The sequence below is a fragment of the Lepus europaeus genome, chromosome 18 (assembly GCF_033115175.1).
Source record: "Lepus europaeus isolate LE1 chromosome 18, mLepTim1.pri, whole genome shotgun sequence".
Taxonomy (NCBI): domain Eukaryota; kingdom Metazoa; phylum Chordata; class Mammalia; order Lagomorpha; family Leporidae; genus Lepus; species Lepus europaeus.
Window position 1 is genome coordinate 49525718 of NC_084844.1, and position 13141 is coordinate 49538858.

Here is a 13141-nt window from a genome sequence, read left to right on the forward strand (position 1 = left end):
GGTGTGTGTGTGGGGGGGTCCTCGGTGCCCTAGGAAATTCTGTCTCCCTACCCCCGGAGTCTCTGCGCCCCGGGCTCCCGTCCCTGTACCCCCCACCCCCCCCAGCTCGGACTGCAGTGTCTTCCTCCGGCTCCGGCGCCGGGTCTCAACGCGCGGTCTCTGCTCTTCGTCTCCGCGCGGGTCCCAGTCCCGGTGGCCGTGGCCCCGCGGCTGCCGCCCCCCGCGCTCTGCGGTGGCCGCGCGGACCGGAGCGCAGCGGGCGGGAGAGCGTCGGCGGCCGCCCGGGGCGGGGGTGCGGGCCCGCGGGGGCGGCGTTGGGCGCTGTCCTCCGTCAGTCCCTCCCCGGCGGCGTGGAGCGGGAGGGGGGTGGGGGGCGGCGCGGCCGCCGATCGGCGCCTTTAAGGGAGCGGGAGGGAGCGGCGAGGCGGCGGCGGCTGCGGTGGCGGCAGCCGAGGCGAGCGGGGCGGGGGCGCGGGGCGCGGCGCTCGGGAGTCCGCTCGGGGCCGGAGGCGCCGCGGCGGCCGGGGCCGAGCCCGGGAGCTGCGAGGAGCGCGGGCAGCGCAGCCGGAGCCCCGCCGCCCGGGACATGGCCAAAGCGGGCGGTGCAGGTGAGGGCGGGCGCCGGGAGGGCTGGGCCGGCCGCCCGGGGGGCAGGGACCCGCGCGCCTCCTGCAGGGGCCGCGGGGCCAGGTGAGCCCCTAGCGCAGGTGGGCGGAGGTTCCGGGGTGGCTGGCGCGGGTCTCGGAGGGACCGGACCCGGGCGCCTGGCAAGGGGCTCGGCGCGCTCCGCGTCCTTCCCGCGGCCCCGGTCACCTCGTGGGACGGCCCCGCTGGAGGGGGCCAGGTCTGCGGCGCCCCTGTCCGCTCCCGCGGTTGGGAGCTGTCATCACGCTCCGGAGGCCCCGGGTAGACCCGGGCACAGGGACCGAAGGGGACGTCCCGCGGCCGCCGCCCCGTCCCACGCCCCTCAACGTAAAGCAGGACGCGCCCCCCTTGTCCTGCCGGGGCGCCACGACCCTCTCCTGCCCCCAGCTCCGGCGGGAGACCCAGATTTCCTCCCGGGGAAGGAAGGAGCCGTCCCGCCCCCTCCCCCACCGACCCCGCCGGCGGAGCTCAGGTACGGAGGTCTGAAGGTGGCGCCGCTGCCGGGGTCCCTGGGGCCCTGCCCTCCGCCGGGCTCGGCACGCAGCGCAGCCCGCGGGCGGTCGGTCGGAGGCAGTGGGCGTTAGTCATTCCTTCATTCATCCAACCGGGCGTTCATTCAGCAGCAGTGGCTTCGCCAGGCCCGGAGCTGGGCTCTGGGACCCGGTGGGGAGCGGCCCCAGCCCCTGTTTGCCTTGGGGAACCAGGGTTGAGGGCAGCCTGTGTCCACAGGGCCGGCCATACCGCAGGTGCCTCAGCATTGCCGGCTTGTGAGGCTGGTGTGAGAAGCTACGGGGAACTCACACCCGACCCGTGACGTTGGCAGGTGCCATGCCGTCCCCCAGGACGGGGATGGGCCTGGTGCAAACCCCACCTCCCCACCCATAGGCAGAGGTGGGGACTGGATGAGTGTGAACTCACATGTGCACACACCGGGTGGGTTAAAACCCACTCTCCACTCCTCCCACTTCCTCCACCCCCAGTGCTGCCTGGGACCCTTGGCCAGGTCCCCGGCTCCCTGGGCGCTTCAGTGCCTGCCAGGGTGGGGCTGGGTGTGTGAGACACAGCGAGTGCTGGGAACAACTCAACACCCCCTTTCTCACTTCCCTCCCTGGGCCCCTCCCACGGGAGGCACTGGGAGCTGACACGGAGCAGGCTGGAAAAGGCTTCTGCCGCCTCCTCCCTCCCTCTGTGGGGCCTGGGTCCTCATCCGCCCCCACTGCTCACAGAGTGTCAGGGGGTGTGTGTGAGCAGGTGCCTGTGCCTGCACCTGGCCGCCGTGAGCCCGGGGCCCCTGCCAGGATATCGTCGTCACAGTAGTAGGGACAGCCCGCAGCTTGCGCTGTGCTCTGGGCAGTGACCGTCCACCATCAATCCTGAGAGGTAGGGGATGTTCCTCCCCCTCCCCCTTTAGGACATCCGGAGACAGATCCTCGGAGAAAGAGCTCCTGCACGTGGCCCAGAGGGCCTGGCCAGAGCCAGGACTCAGGGTCAGGGCTGTCGGATTCTGAGGACTTTCTCCATCCCTGTCCCTGTGGGTGGTGCTGCTCACCCAGTGGGGGCACCAGTCCCAACCCTTTGGCCCGTGGGGCCTTCGGTCCCCTGGGCACTTGTACCAGTGGCAGGCGACTGCGTCTCCTGCTGTTCTAACGTGGTGTTGTTCCTGCTGCAATTTCATGGTTGGTCCTTGCCCTCAGGGCACCACGGTTTCGCCTGCCCAGGCTCCTGTCTCCCTGCCCGGCAGCCACCCCAGGTGCCTTCTGGGGCTGCCCGTTCGCAGCTCTTCCAGGCTGCTTCGCATGGTGTAAATGACCCTTCTCTGCTTGGGGGCCCTGGACCCAGGGAATTGAAAACATCACACAGGAAGCCGCGTGCAGGAATCTCCTCTCCCCGACTGGCAGAATCTGCGTGCAATAGATGGGGAACGCCTCCGGCCCAGGGAGCCTTAGCAATCAGGGGCCCCAGTCCCTGTCTTTAAAGCTGGGGAGACTGGAAGTGGACACAGAGAGGGTGACTGTTCCTCCGATGGGCAGGAGCCGACAGGTTGGAGAGGGAGACTGAAGGCCAGGAGTCGAGGCTGGGGTCCTGGCCTGTGTGTGAGGGTCCCCTGTGGACCCCAGGGATGCCAGGATGTCTGATTCCATGTCATCACAATGTGAGCTCGTGAGTGGCGCCCTGAGTTGTGCAGTGTACAGCCTGAGCAGCCAGCCATGGTGGTCAGGAGCTGAAAGGAGGCAGTGAGAGGACTGTTGCGTCTCCAGGAGAAGCCAGGCCCAGAAGATATAACCAGGTCCCAGAAAGGATGTGCTAACTGTGCAGAGGGCATCCACATGGGTCACGGCCGGTACCCAGGCTGCAGGGGGAGAGTTCAGCCCCGCAGACAGGAATCCTCCCAGCCACCCCTGTGTAGGGTTGGCGGAAGGAGAGGCCATGGTCTTCGGTGGAAGGCGGGAGGAGGCCTGACCCTGGGATGCAAGCGGGTGATAGGAGGTGGGGGCGGCGCAGGGCAGGAGTCGGAACGTGGAGATCTATTCCCAGCACAGAGCTACCCAGCCTTCAAGGCTAGCAGAGCTGGGGCCGACAGGGGGCCGACAGGCTTGCAGGGCAGAGGTCTGTGTGCAGGTGTGGAGGCGCTGCTAGGGGGTGGGGAAAGTGCCCAGAGGTGAGAAAGTCTGGCTGCCTGGGGCACAGGGGACCAGGAGGCGTGGGGAAGGTGCTAGGTGTTTTCATAGATCTGTCCGGCCGCAGTGTGCACCTCCCAGGATGCTTGAGCGAGGCCAGCCTGGCGGAACTGCCGCTGTTGGCTGTTGGGAAGGGTTGGTTCTGCTTGCTGCCAGCCACTGTACCTCCCTCCCTCTGCACCCTGGCTGGGCAGGAACAGAGCAAGTGGCCCCGAGGGTCTGGGGAGGCTCAGGCTGGGGCAGGAATGTTTGCAGAGCCCTGGAGTGGCCCCGGGGCTGGGCTTTCCCGGCTGGTGGAACCAGTTTGTGCTGCTCCCAGGAGGAGCTGGCAGCCATGGTGGATCACACGGAGTGATTGAAGTCAGGAAAGTCCCGATCCGATCCGGTGGTGGCAGAGTGGGAGAGATGCTTCCAAGGCTCTGGTTCAAAGCCCTTGTTAACAAGGGGTCTGAGGTGCTGGCGCTGTGGCGCAGCGGGTGAAGCCTCTACCTGGGATGCCGGCATCCCATATGGACACTGGTTCAAGTCCTGGCTGCTCCATTGCAGTCCAGCTCCCTGCTAGTGGCCTGGGAAAAACTGCAGAGGATGGCACCAGGGCTTGGACCCCTGCCACCCCGAGTGGGAGACCCGGGAGAAGCTCCTGGCTTCAGCCTGGCCCAGTTCTGGCCACAGTGGCCATTTGGGGAGTGAACCAGAGGATGAAAGCGCTCTCTCTTTCATTCTCACTCTCTCCTGTCACTCTTTGTGATAAATAAATAAATCTTTAAAAAAAAAAAAATAAGGAGAGCAGAGGCCCGAGGAGGGGTGGCAGAGCTGGGCCTCTAAGCCAGGTTTCCGGCGCTGTGGTTTGGCCTTTGTTCTGCTGAGTCAGTCTCTTTTTGGGGCCTCCTGGAGGTGGGCGTGTCCCCTGACACTGCCCCAAAGCCAGGCTTCTCCTGCACCCCCAGTGCTGGGGCTCCTGATGCAGGGCGGGGGCCAGATCTCTCAGAGGAGGGAACAATGGGGAACTTGGGAAGCAGCAGCTCTGGGCTTGTCAGGACTTTGGGCAGGTGCCAGGGGACTTGAGGCACGACTGAGAAACGCCCAGGGCTAGGGTACCGGGATTGCTTTGCTGTGTGTATCCTGGGAAGGGCATGACCTTGCACAAGGGCACTGCAGACTCTCCTATCTGCTCAGGCCCCCAGCAGGAGGGCAAAGGTCAGATTGGAGGCCAGTGTTCTACACTGCCTCAAGGAAGCCTTCCTGGACTTCCCTGTAGTCAGAGATGTGCCGGAGCTTGGATGAGTGTTATGTTCTCTGCAAATCTGCTGAGCCCTGTGGAATCACCTTTGCTGCCTCTCAGTCCTGGATGGAGGTCACTGCCTGAGCTGAGCCTGTGACCCAGGGCCCAGGACCCCCAGCCCCCACTGGAGGCCCAGGACTTGGTCTGGGTTTGGGAGACCGGTGATGGGCCCTAGAATGGGAGGACAGGGCCAGGCCCCGCTCGCTGCCCCTTGCTCAGGGCCCTGTGTGGGTCAGATTGGCCGGAAGCCGTGGTGCTGTCGGGTGCATCCTTGTATCTCATGGCTACAGCGCACTAGATGTCCCGTCCACACCTGTTCATTTTGCAGACTGGGAGACCGGGACCAGAAGACAGGGGTCTTTCTCAGAACCCTGGCCTTGTTCCTCTTTTGTGGGCAGAGGGTGAGCTACTGGAGACCAACAGAGTCTGGGGACTTTGTGGCAGGACCATGCTGCCTCCCAGGAGTTCTCTGAGGTCCCAGGCTTGGAGGTGGGACCCACCTGGCTCATTTCTTCCCGAAGCCCTAGGCCCTCCCTCCTGTCCGAGGGCCTGACAGCATCTGGCCTAGCGACATTCGGAGCCATGCTATAAGCCCGTGTTATGGCCTGGAAGATTAAGTGTCTGGTGCTAGAACCACACCCAAAGTTAGACCGGAGCTGAGGTCTCCTCTCCTGGATTCGATATTCCCAGGAGTGAAGTGGTCCAGCAGAGCCCAGAGCTGCCCTTGAGCAGTCCCCGCTGCACCTCAGTTCCCCCATCTGCAAAAGGGAAAAGGGAGGAGCTGGGGGGTCCGGGTGGGCTTCAAGCTCTTTCCAGCTCTGGCGCTGCCTCCCTGTTGCAGCCCTGCCACCTCTCACCTCCTGCTGATCTTCCCAGGTGTCCCAGGGGAAGGACTATGGTGGAAGAGGGAGGAGAGAGTGCCTAAGAAATGAGATTGGGAATCAAATAGCAACCGAGCTCCCCACCCACTCCTGCAAATCTCCCTCCTCTTTCTCTAAAGAGAAAGAAAATGCTCAATTGCACCCCCTTTTGCAATGGAATGGGAGCCTCAGTGAGTCAGTGCGGAGGTACATGCCACCTCCAGGGCCCCCTGTGTGCCTGTGCAGGCCTGCACAGCTGTGCGGCCACCAGCCCTGCGGGGCAGTGCCTGCGGGGGGTGGCCGGGGGCAGGGACCTCCTGCAGGTCTTGGCTCTGGGGTAGAGGCTGTGCCTCAGCAGGAGGCCCCACCCCACCTGCCTGCCTCCTCCAGGCTCCCCCAGGGGTACCTCTGTGACACTCACCCAGGGATGGGGCCAGGCCGAGAGGCGGGCTCTGTGCGAAGCTGGGCGAACTGGGTCTATGCTGGAGTTGGGTGCGGTGTGGGTGCATTCAAGGCTGTGGGGGAGGGAGGGGCGGGTCTGTGCAGCCGGCAGGGGCTGCTGGGGTGGCTTTGTAGGGAGCACGGGGAGCTGGGAGGGGCAGGTGCCCTGTTTACCGGCAGACCTGGGCCGAGGGTGGCCAGCCAGGAGGTGCTCCTCTTCCCAGATGACCCGTTCTTCTGGAGGGAGGGGAAGTAGCCGTCTGTTAGCCGGGGAAGCCAAACAAGGGTTGGAAGCAAAAATAGAAACGCGCTGGGCTGTGTCTGGGAGGAGCCTTAAGTTCTGGTGGATCGCAGAGGCCTCTTCTGAGCTGCCTGCCGCGCTCGCCCTGTTTGCTCGGCTCGCCGTGTTGGGGAGACGTCACATCCTGTGCCCGGCCTGCCTCGGGGAGACACGGGGGAGTGCGGGATCAGGGGCCCTGAGCTCCTGGGGCACCCACTGCATATCCACCTTTGACCTTGATTGCATTGCTCCAGATTGACCCAGATCCCCACCCTCCTTGGTCACAGCTCCCTTTGGTCCCATGGGAGCCCCAAGGGCTCCCTTCTCTCTCCCTGGCTCCCACCTCCTGCACCCCCACCCCACCATGAGACTGGTCTCAGCTGAACAGCTCTGGAATCATCCCTTGTGGCGAAAGAGCTATTTTCAGCCTTTGCGTTACTGTCCGTGTGTGTGTGTTATCCTTTGCTGTTGTCTTGTTTGCTTCTCATATGGTAGGATCTGGAACTCTGGCCAGCCCCGCCTCTGGGGCCCGGTGGGCCGTTCTTGAGGCTGGGACATGGCACGAAGTGGAGGAGCCCCAGGGGCGCAGGCAGCCTGAGCCCCTCCTTGCTCAGTGGCAGGGCCCATGCAGGGGGACACGGGGCCCTGCTGCCAGCGGTAGGGGAGCTGCTCCCCTCCTGTTTGCTTCAGGTTGGCAGGAAGCCTTTGGCGCCCTTTGCAGAGGGGTGCTCTCTGCAGGAACCCCCAACACCCTCCAAGGATTTAGAACCCCATCTGGCCTCCCCACTGCCCAGTGTAGTTTCTGGACCTTGAGTCTCCATTCCCAGCTCCTCACAAGGGGATCTTGGTATGACTGTACAGAGAGGGCCTTCCTCCGTCCTGACTCGTGTCCCCTGGGTGACCCTTGTCCCCACCCCTCCCCCGTTGCCCTGACCCTGCTGCCATCCTGAGGAGCTGGTCAGGCAGAGCCTGGGGGAGGCACAGTGGCAGGTGCTCCCAGGAGCTCCATTCGTCTCTTGGAGTAGAAGTCTGGCGGGACAGAGCGGGGACATCTGGGCCTCGGGAGAATTGTTCCAAAGAATTCAGAACTGCTGGGCGCCTAACTGGCAGGGCAAATGAAAGTACAATAGATAGTTGAAGCTATTAATCACTAATGATCTCCTAAATAAGGTGATTAATGAGTATTTAAATGGTACATTTAGGAAATAGCAGGTCTTCCAAAAGCACACCTTTCCCGAAGCTGCTGGTTTGGCCGAGCACCTGCTGGGAGACTGACTGATCCCCCGCGCCCTGAAGCAGGCAGGTGGCAGCGGGTGAGTCCAGGATTCTCACCAATGCACAGAGCCCACAAGCCCTGCTCCACTGCTTCTGGAGCTACTGTGCGGGTGACAAGAAGGGGAGGCCGTGGGGATCCTGGCTGGGGGATACGCTGCTGGACAGAATTCCACGCTTGCTGTGGGAGTGTCCTTAAGGCCACTGGATGCTCAGCTGGGTTGGCTGGGCACCCACTGTGGCCGGAACTCAGCCTCAGTGTTTGGCTGCTCTTGTGTTTGTGGCTGGGCCCGAGACTGGGCCAAGGCTCAGTTTGTAGCTGGGCCTATGGTCAGGTTTGTGGCTGGGTTGGAGACTGGCATTGTGTTCTGATACACGGCCAGGGTCACGGCTTGTCCTGTGGCCTGGGCTGTGAGTCGAGCCATGGCTGAGCAGTAGAGGTGGACAGCGGTTGAGGTCAACATCTGGGCCCTGGCTTGTTTCGGGACCTGAGCTGCTCCGTGGACAACTGTGCATGCAGCCTGAAGCCCCGGCCTCCGTCTTCAAGTGTTACCACAGATGGTGCGCCTGCCTCTAGGTCCCCGGAGGCCCCGGGTGCTGGGTGGCCTAGCAGGTCGGCCCTCGCAGGGCTGCTGGCGTGTCCCCCCAAACAGCCCAGCACCCGAGCTCCTCGGAGGCACATCTAGCCGTTTAGGACATGTTTCCATGGCAACCAACCCCCAACCAACACCAGCTCCTTTCAGTAATGCCTTTTTCTGGAAGCAGCTTCTGCTGGCCTCTCATCCCTCCCTGGGTGGTCCGACAGCACCTTCAAGGCCAAGTATGGGCCAGCCGGCCCTGGAGCTGCTCTGTTCCCTAACTCCTGCCTCCGAGAGGATGCATGCCCTAGGAAGCTTCCCTGGGAGGGACCTGCCGGAGGTCACAGCTGTGCTGGCCCTGCTGAGCCTAACAAGGACTTTGTCTGTGCCCAGCACTGGGCTGGAAGAGGCTGGGGACTCAGGAGGATTCCAGCCAGGTGTCTGCCCAGGAGGAACTTGCGGCCTGGAGGTGGGGGGGAGCGGGAGGCAGGCAAGCGTGGACCTGGGCTGCGAACAGGTGCTCCTGTGGGCGTAGGCACTGGACCTGCAGGAGTGCAGGTTTGGAGGAGAAGAGAAAGCGTGCAAGGCTCCTTGGCCATGCCGTGCTGGAAAGGCTGGGGGAAGAGAGCCACTCAGGACGGGAGCGGACAGAAAAGACAGCCATAGGAGGGCAGGGAGGGGTCAGCTCCGGGGCAGTGCTTCCGGCTTTGGGGGAGCAGGGGCTCCCATGGCAGGGGCCCTTGAGGGCAGGAGAGGGGTTGTCCTTAAAGCTTCTGCCTGTGAAAGAGCCAAAGAGAAGCCCTTGGATGATCACCCTGTCTGATTTTATTTAGCAAACCCTTTTGCATAGCAGCAGTGGATTGCCAGGCACCGTGCTAAACCTGTGTCTAACATTCGTTCCCTGGCTCCTCTTGGCAAATTTTAATGCCCCTTTCACAGATGGGGAAACTGAGGCTTAGGTCACTGGCTGGTAAGTGGCCGAACTGGGATGGGAGCCAGCCCAGGCAAGAGACGGGCAGTGATTCCTTTGAGAGTGGAGAAAGGCCAGGCTCTGGGGGCAGAGGAGGAGGGGGGTCCCCTGCTCAGATGATGCGAAGCTCCCCACTCCCATGCTGCCTTTGGACCCCTGGAGCTCCGGAGCGGAGCCGGGGAGCAGTGAGATGGGATTCTACATGAGCGTGCACGGCCGTGCAAGGCTCTCTCTGTCCACGGGAAGTCCTGGGGCCTCGTTAGCTCAGCCACGTTGGCTGCCAGGAGCCAGACCCCATGTGCATGCTTGTAGAACTTGTCATTCTCATGGAGTGTGTGTGTGCAGGAGAGAGAGAGAGAGAGAGAGAGAGAGAGAACGAGAGAATGAGAACAAGAGCCTGGTCCCTGGAACTTTTCATTCTCCCAGCCCTGCTCGCGTATGTGGGGCATCACCAGGCTGTGGCTTCCAGTGCAGGTGCAGGGAGTGTTGGGCAGGGAAGCCGTGGCCGCAGCCCCAGGGCCAACAGGCCGGCAGGTGCAGGTGCAGGCCTGGTGTCACGCACCTGCCGTGCCCATTCCTGGGGGCTCTTGCTCCTCCCTGAAGGGCTGGGGACTGTGTGTGTAATTTGAATGTCTCCCAGCCATGGCTCCCAGCAGCTGTCGTCGTCCCCTCCCTTGGCCTGTCAAGCCAGGCTTTTTATTCTTAAGAAGAAAGTTCTAGATCCAGCTTCCCCTGGTCATGACTTAATTGCTTTGGCCTGTGTCTCTCCTCCCTCATTCTCTGTCTCCTATCAGGCTTGCCAATCCTGTTTCCCCCTTCCTTTAAGGCTCAGCATGATCCCCTCACCCAGGGCGCCTCCAGGCTGCAGAGTTCCTACTTCTGGGATGTGCAGTGTGTACCTGTCAAGGAGGGTGTGGGCTTCAGCCCAGGGGCCAGGCCAGCCTGCTGCCCTGTCTTCCTGCACGCTGCTGCTGCTGTTGCGTGGGAGGCAGTGCCGGGATGTCCCCGGGGTGGCACTCCCCAGGGCAGGGACTGTTCCAGTTCAGCTCTGTCCCCCACTCCTCCCTCCCGGGCTCCATCTGGCCCAAGGTCTGGCCTGGGAGAGTCGGCCAATGCCCTTGTTCCCTGCTTAGCTGTGCGGGCTTCCCCCGGTGGGGGAAGACAGGGGTGGGTTCCTTGGTTTAGGGCAGAGCTCTCGCAGAAGGCTCCTGTCTGTCTGTCTGTCTGCCCATCTGCCTGTTTCTGTGTCCCTGGGCTCTAGAGCTGAGGGAGAAGGTGAGCAGGTGGAGCTGAGAGTCTGAGCCAGGATCACTGGCTGCAGCTGCGCTGGGGTGGGGTGGGTAAGGGACCTGGACCCGGGACGAGGTCTGGGAGACCGTATGCTCCTGCGGCGGTGGGCAGATGGGCCAGGGGAGTGTGAGGGTGGCTCCCGCACCCACTCCCACAGCAGTAGTCAGGTGCAAGGGACCATTTGTTTCTCTCGGGCTGCAGGCAGGGTGGGGCCAGTCCCTTCTGTCTTTGGTCCTGATTTAAAAAATTACCGTGGTGTTGAAGGTGGGGTGGATGCGGGGTCTTCGGGGAGGAGGTAGGCTGAGCCTTCGAGGACACTGAGGGGGCTCTGCGGCCTAGGACAGGGCCCCGGGGAGCTGCCTGGGAGTCCCTTAGGTGTGCTTGCCCTACCTCGAGCCTCGGTTCTGTAGCTGACTGCTGTGTGGGCGATAGAATACTTTGGTGGCTGATTTTCTTTAAGTCTCCAACAGGGAGGGCAGGATCATGATACCCATTTTACAGATGAGAAAAACGAGGCTCAGAGAGATTAACTTGCTTCAGGTCATAGATGAGGAAGTATAGCATGAACTGAGGTGTGTGCCACTCCAAAGCCTTTGTTCTCATCTCTCTGCTAAATGGTTCTAGAACTGGAGCAGCTAAGCTCCCTTGTGAAAAGCCCGGGCTGGCTGCTGACCCTTGCCCAGCTCTGCAGCAGCCAGTGCGAGGGTTATGATTGGCCAAGAGAGCAGGTGGTGGAGAGGAGAAGAGACTGGGTCCCTTCTGGCCCAAGCTCATACAGAGCAGCCCGTCGTGCTGCTCTGACCACAGACTTGGAGTCATATGGCTCTGGGTTCCAATCCTGCTTGCATTGCTTAGGGGCCCCTATGTCCTCGAGAAAACCCCTTCATACGTCTGAGCCTCAGTCTCTGTGGCTGGAAGGTGGGGCCTCGTTGAGCGCAGTCTGTTGGGCTCGGCTGGGATGAGTTTAGATGCTCCGTCGGGCATCTTCTTGGGACCCTGTACTCGCCCCAGAAAAAGCAGGGCTGTGCAGGACAGGGACCTGTGTCCAGCACCCTGTGCTTCTGGGCCTTTGTCCCTGCTGCTCTGAGACCCCTATGCCCACCTGTGCCTCTGTGGGGCCTTTGGCACCCCTGACCCATGGCCACCTCCCCTGGGGGACTTTCTGACCCTCCTGGACACTTATTTAAAAAGTGAAAGACAGAGTTATAGGGAGAGACAGAGACAGAAAGAAATCTTCCATCCACTGGTTCACTCCCCAAATGGCTGTGACTGCTGGAGCTGGGCCAGGCCAAAGGCAGGAGCCAGGAGCTCAGTCCAGGTGTCCCATGTGGGTGGCAGGGGCCCAAGTACTTGGACCATGACCCCCTGCTCCCGAGATCGGCATTGGTAGGAAGCTGGAGTCAGGAGCCAGAGCTGGGATTGAGCACAGGCCGTCTAGTGCCAGGTGTGGGCATCTCCAGTAGTGTCCTAACCTCTGCATCAAACGCCCGCCCCCGGGGACAGTTAAGCAAGGAGGAGACAGTGTGAGCAGGAAGGAGAGCGTTTGTGTTCTTCATAGCTCTTTTTTTTTTTTTAAGATTTATTTCATTTGAAAGACAGAGTTACAGAGAGAGGTAGAGCCAGAGAGAGAGGTCTTCCATCCACTGGTTCACTCCCCAGATGGCTGCAACGGCCGAAGCTGTGCCCATCTGAAGCCAGCAGGCAGGAGATTCTTCTGGGTCTCCCACGCAGGTGCAGGGGCCCAAGGACTTGGGCCATCTTCTACTGCTTCCCCAGGCCATAGTTGAGAGCTGGATTGGAAGAGGAGCAGCTGGGTCTAGAACCAGCGCCCATAAGGGATGCCGGCACTTCTGGCCAGGGCGTTAACCCGCTGCACCACAGCGCCGGCCCCTCTTCATAGCACTTTTCACTGAAGCGGGGGGGCCCTGACCCCATGGGCTTCCCCTACCCCCTGCACAATGAGAGCCCCGCCCTGTCCCTTCTAGTCGCCACAGTGTCTCCAGCACCAACCCGGTGCCCATGGAATGGGAAGTGCCATTTGCTGCCCACCCTCTTCTGTTCGCCTCCAGCTGGGAGAACCTGCTCCCTCGGGCGGGGCAGCTTTGCCGCTGTGGCAGGAAGCCCTCAGAAGCCGGCCCACATGTAACCTAGGAGGACGGCGGCCAGCTCAGAGCCACGGGCTGGGGAGGGAAGGCCACGTTCTAGAGCGAGGGCGTGCGTTGGGCGTGGCAGGCTGCCTTTGCTCCTGGGTGCAGCATTGATCGTGAGCACCTCGGAACCCCTGCATGCAAAGCCAGCCAGTAAATCTTCCCGATGCCTCACCCTCTTGGCGCCTGCTGCCCCGAGCTCGGCACAGCACCGGGGAGGGGAACAGGGCCTTCCTAACCATCCTAGGAATGCGATCGATTTGGGTACCAGGGCTATTTGTGCATTGATACAGTCATATAGTATGGTAATGTAGTGTTACTTATAACATGTGTGAAAGCTTTTATCCCTTTGGTATCCATTGGTTGAGAAATTGTATAAAGCTAACCTAAGCTCAGGAAGAACTTTAGATGATTGTGTTTATTTTCATTTTTTGCCTAAGAGGCTGAGAGACACACATGCACACCCACAGACATACAGACTATGTATATATTATATATGTATGTATGTATATGTATACATGTGTGTCTGTATATATATTTATAGAGAGGGGGGTAAGATCTTCCATCTGTCATCTCACTCCTCAAATGCCTGTAACAGCCAGGGCTGGGTCAGGCAGAAGCCTGGAGCCAGGAGCTCCTTCCCGGGTCTCCCACGTGGGTGGCAGGGAGCCAAGAACTTGAGTCATCGCCTGCTGTCT

At 61.7% G+C, this 13141-nt stretch overlaps 1 protein-coding gene across 1 annotated transcript in view; it reads left to right on the forward strand.

The window, feature by feature from the left end:
* Window positions 1-585: 585 nt before the first annotated feature.
* The window catches only part of PITPNM3 (PITPNM family member 3), an 82015-nt gene continuing 69459 nt past the window's right edge, over window positions 586-13141 (forward strand). Inside the window, exon 1 of the mRNA XM_062216332.1 lies at window positions 586-608. Coding sequence (XP_062072316.1) covers window positions 587-608 — 22 coding nt within the window. The 5' untranslated portion in view covers window position 586. The remainder of the gene's footprint in view (window positions 609-13141) is intronic.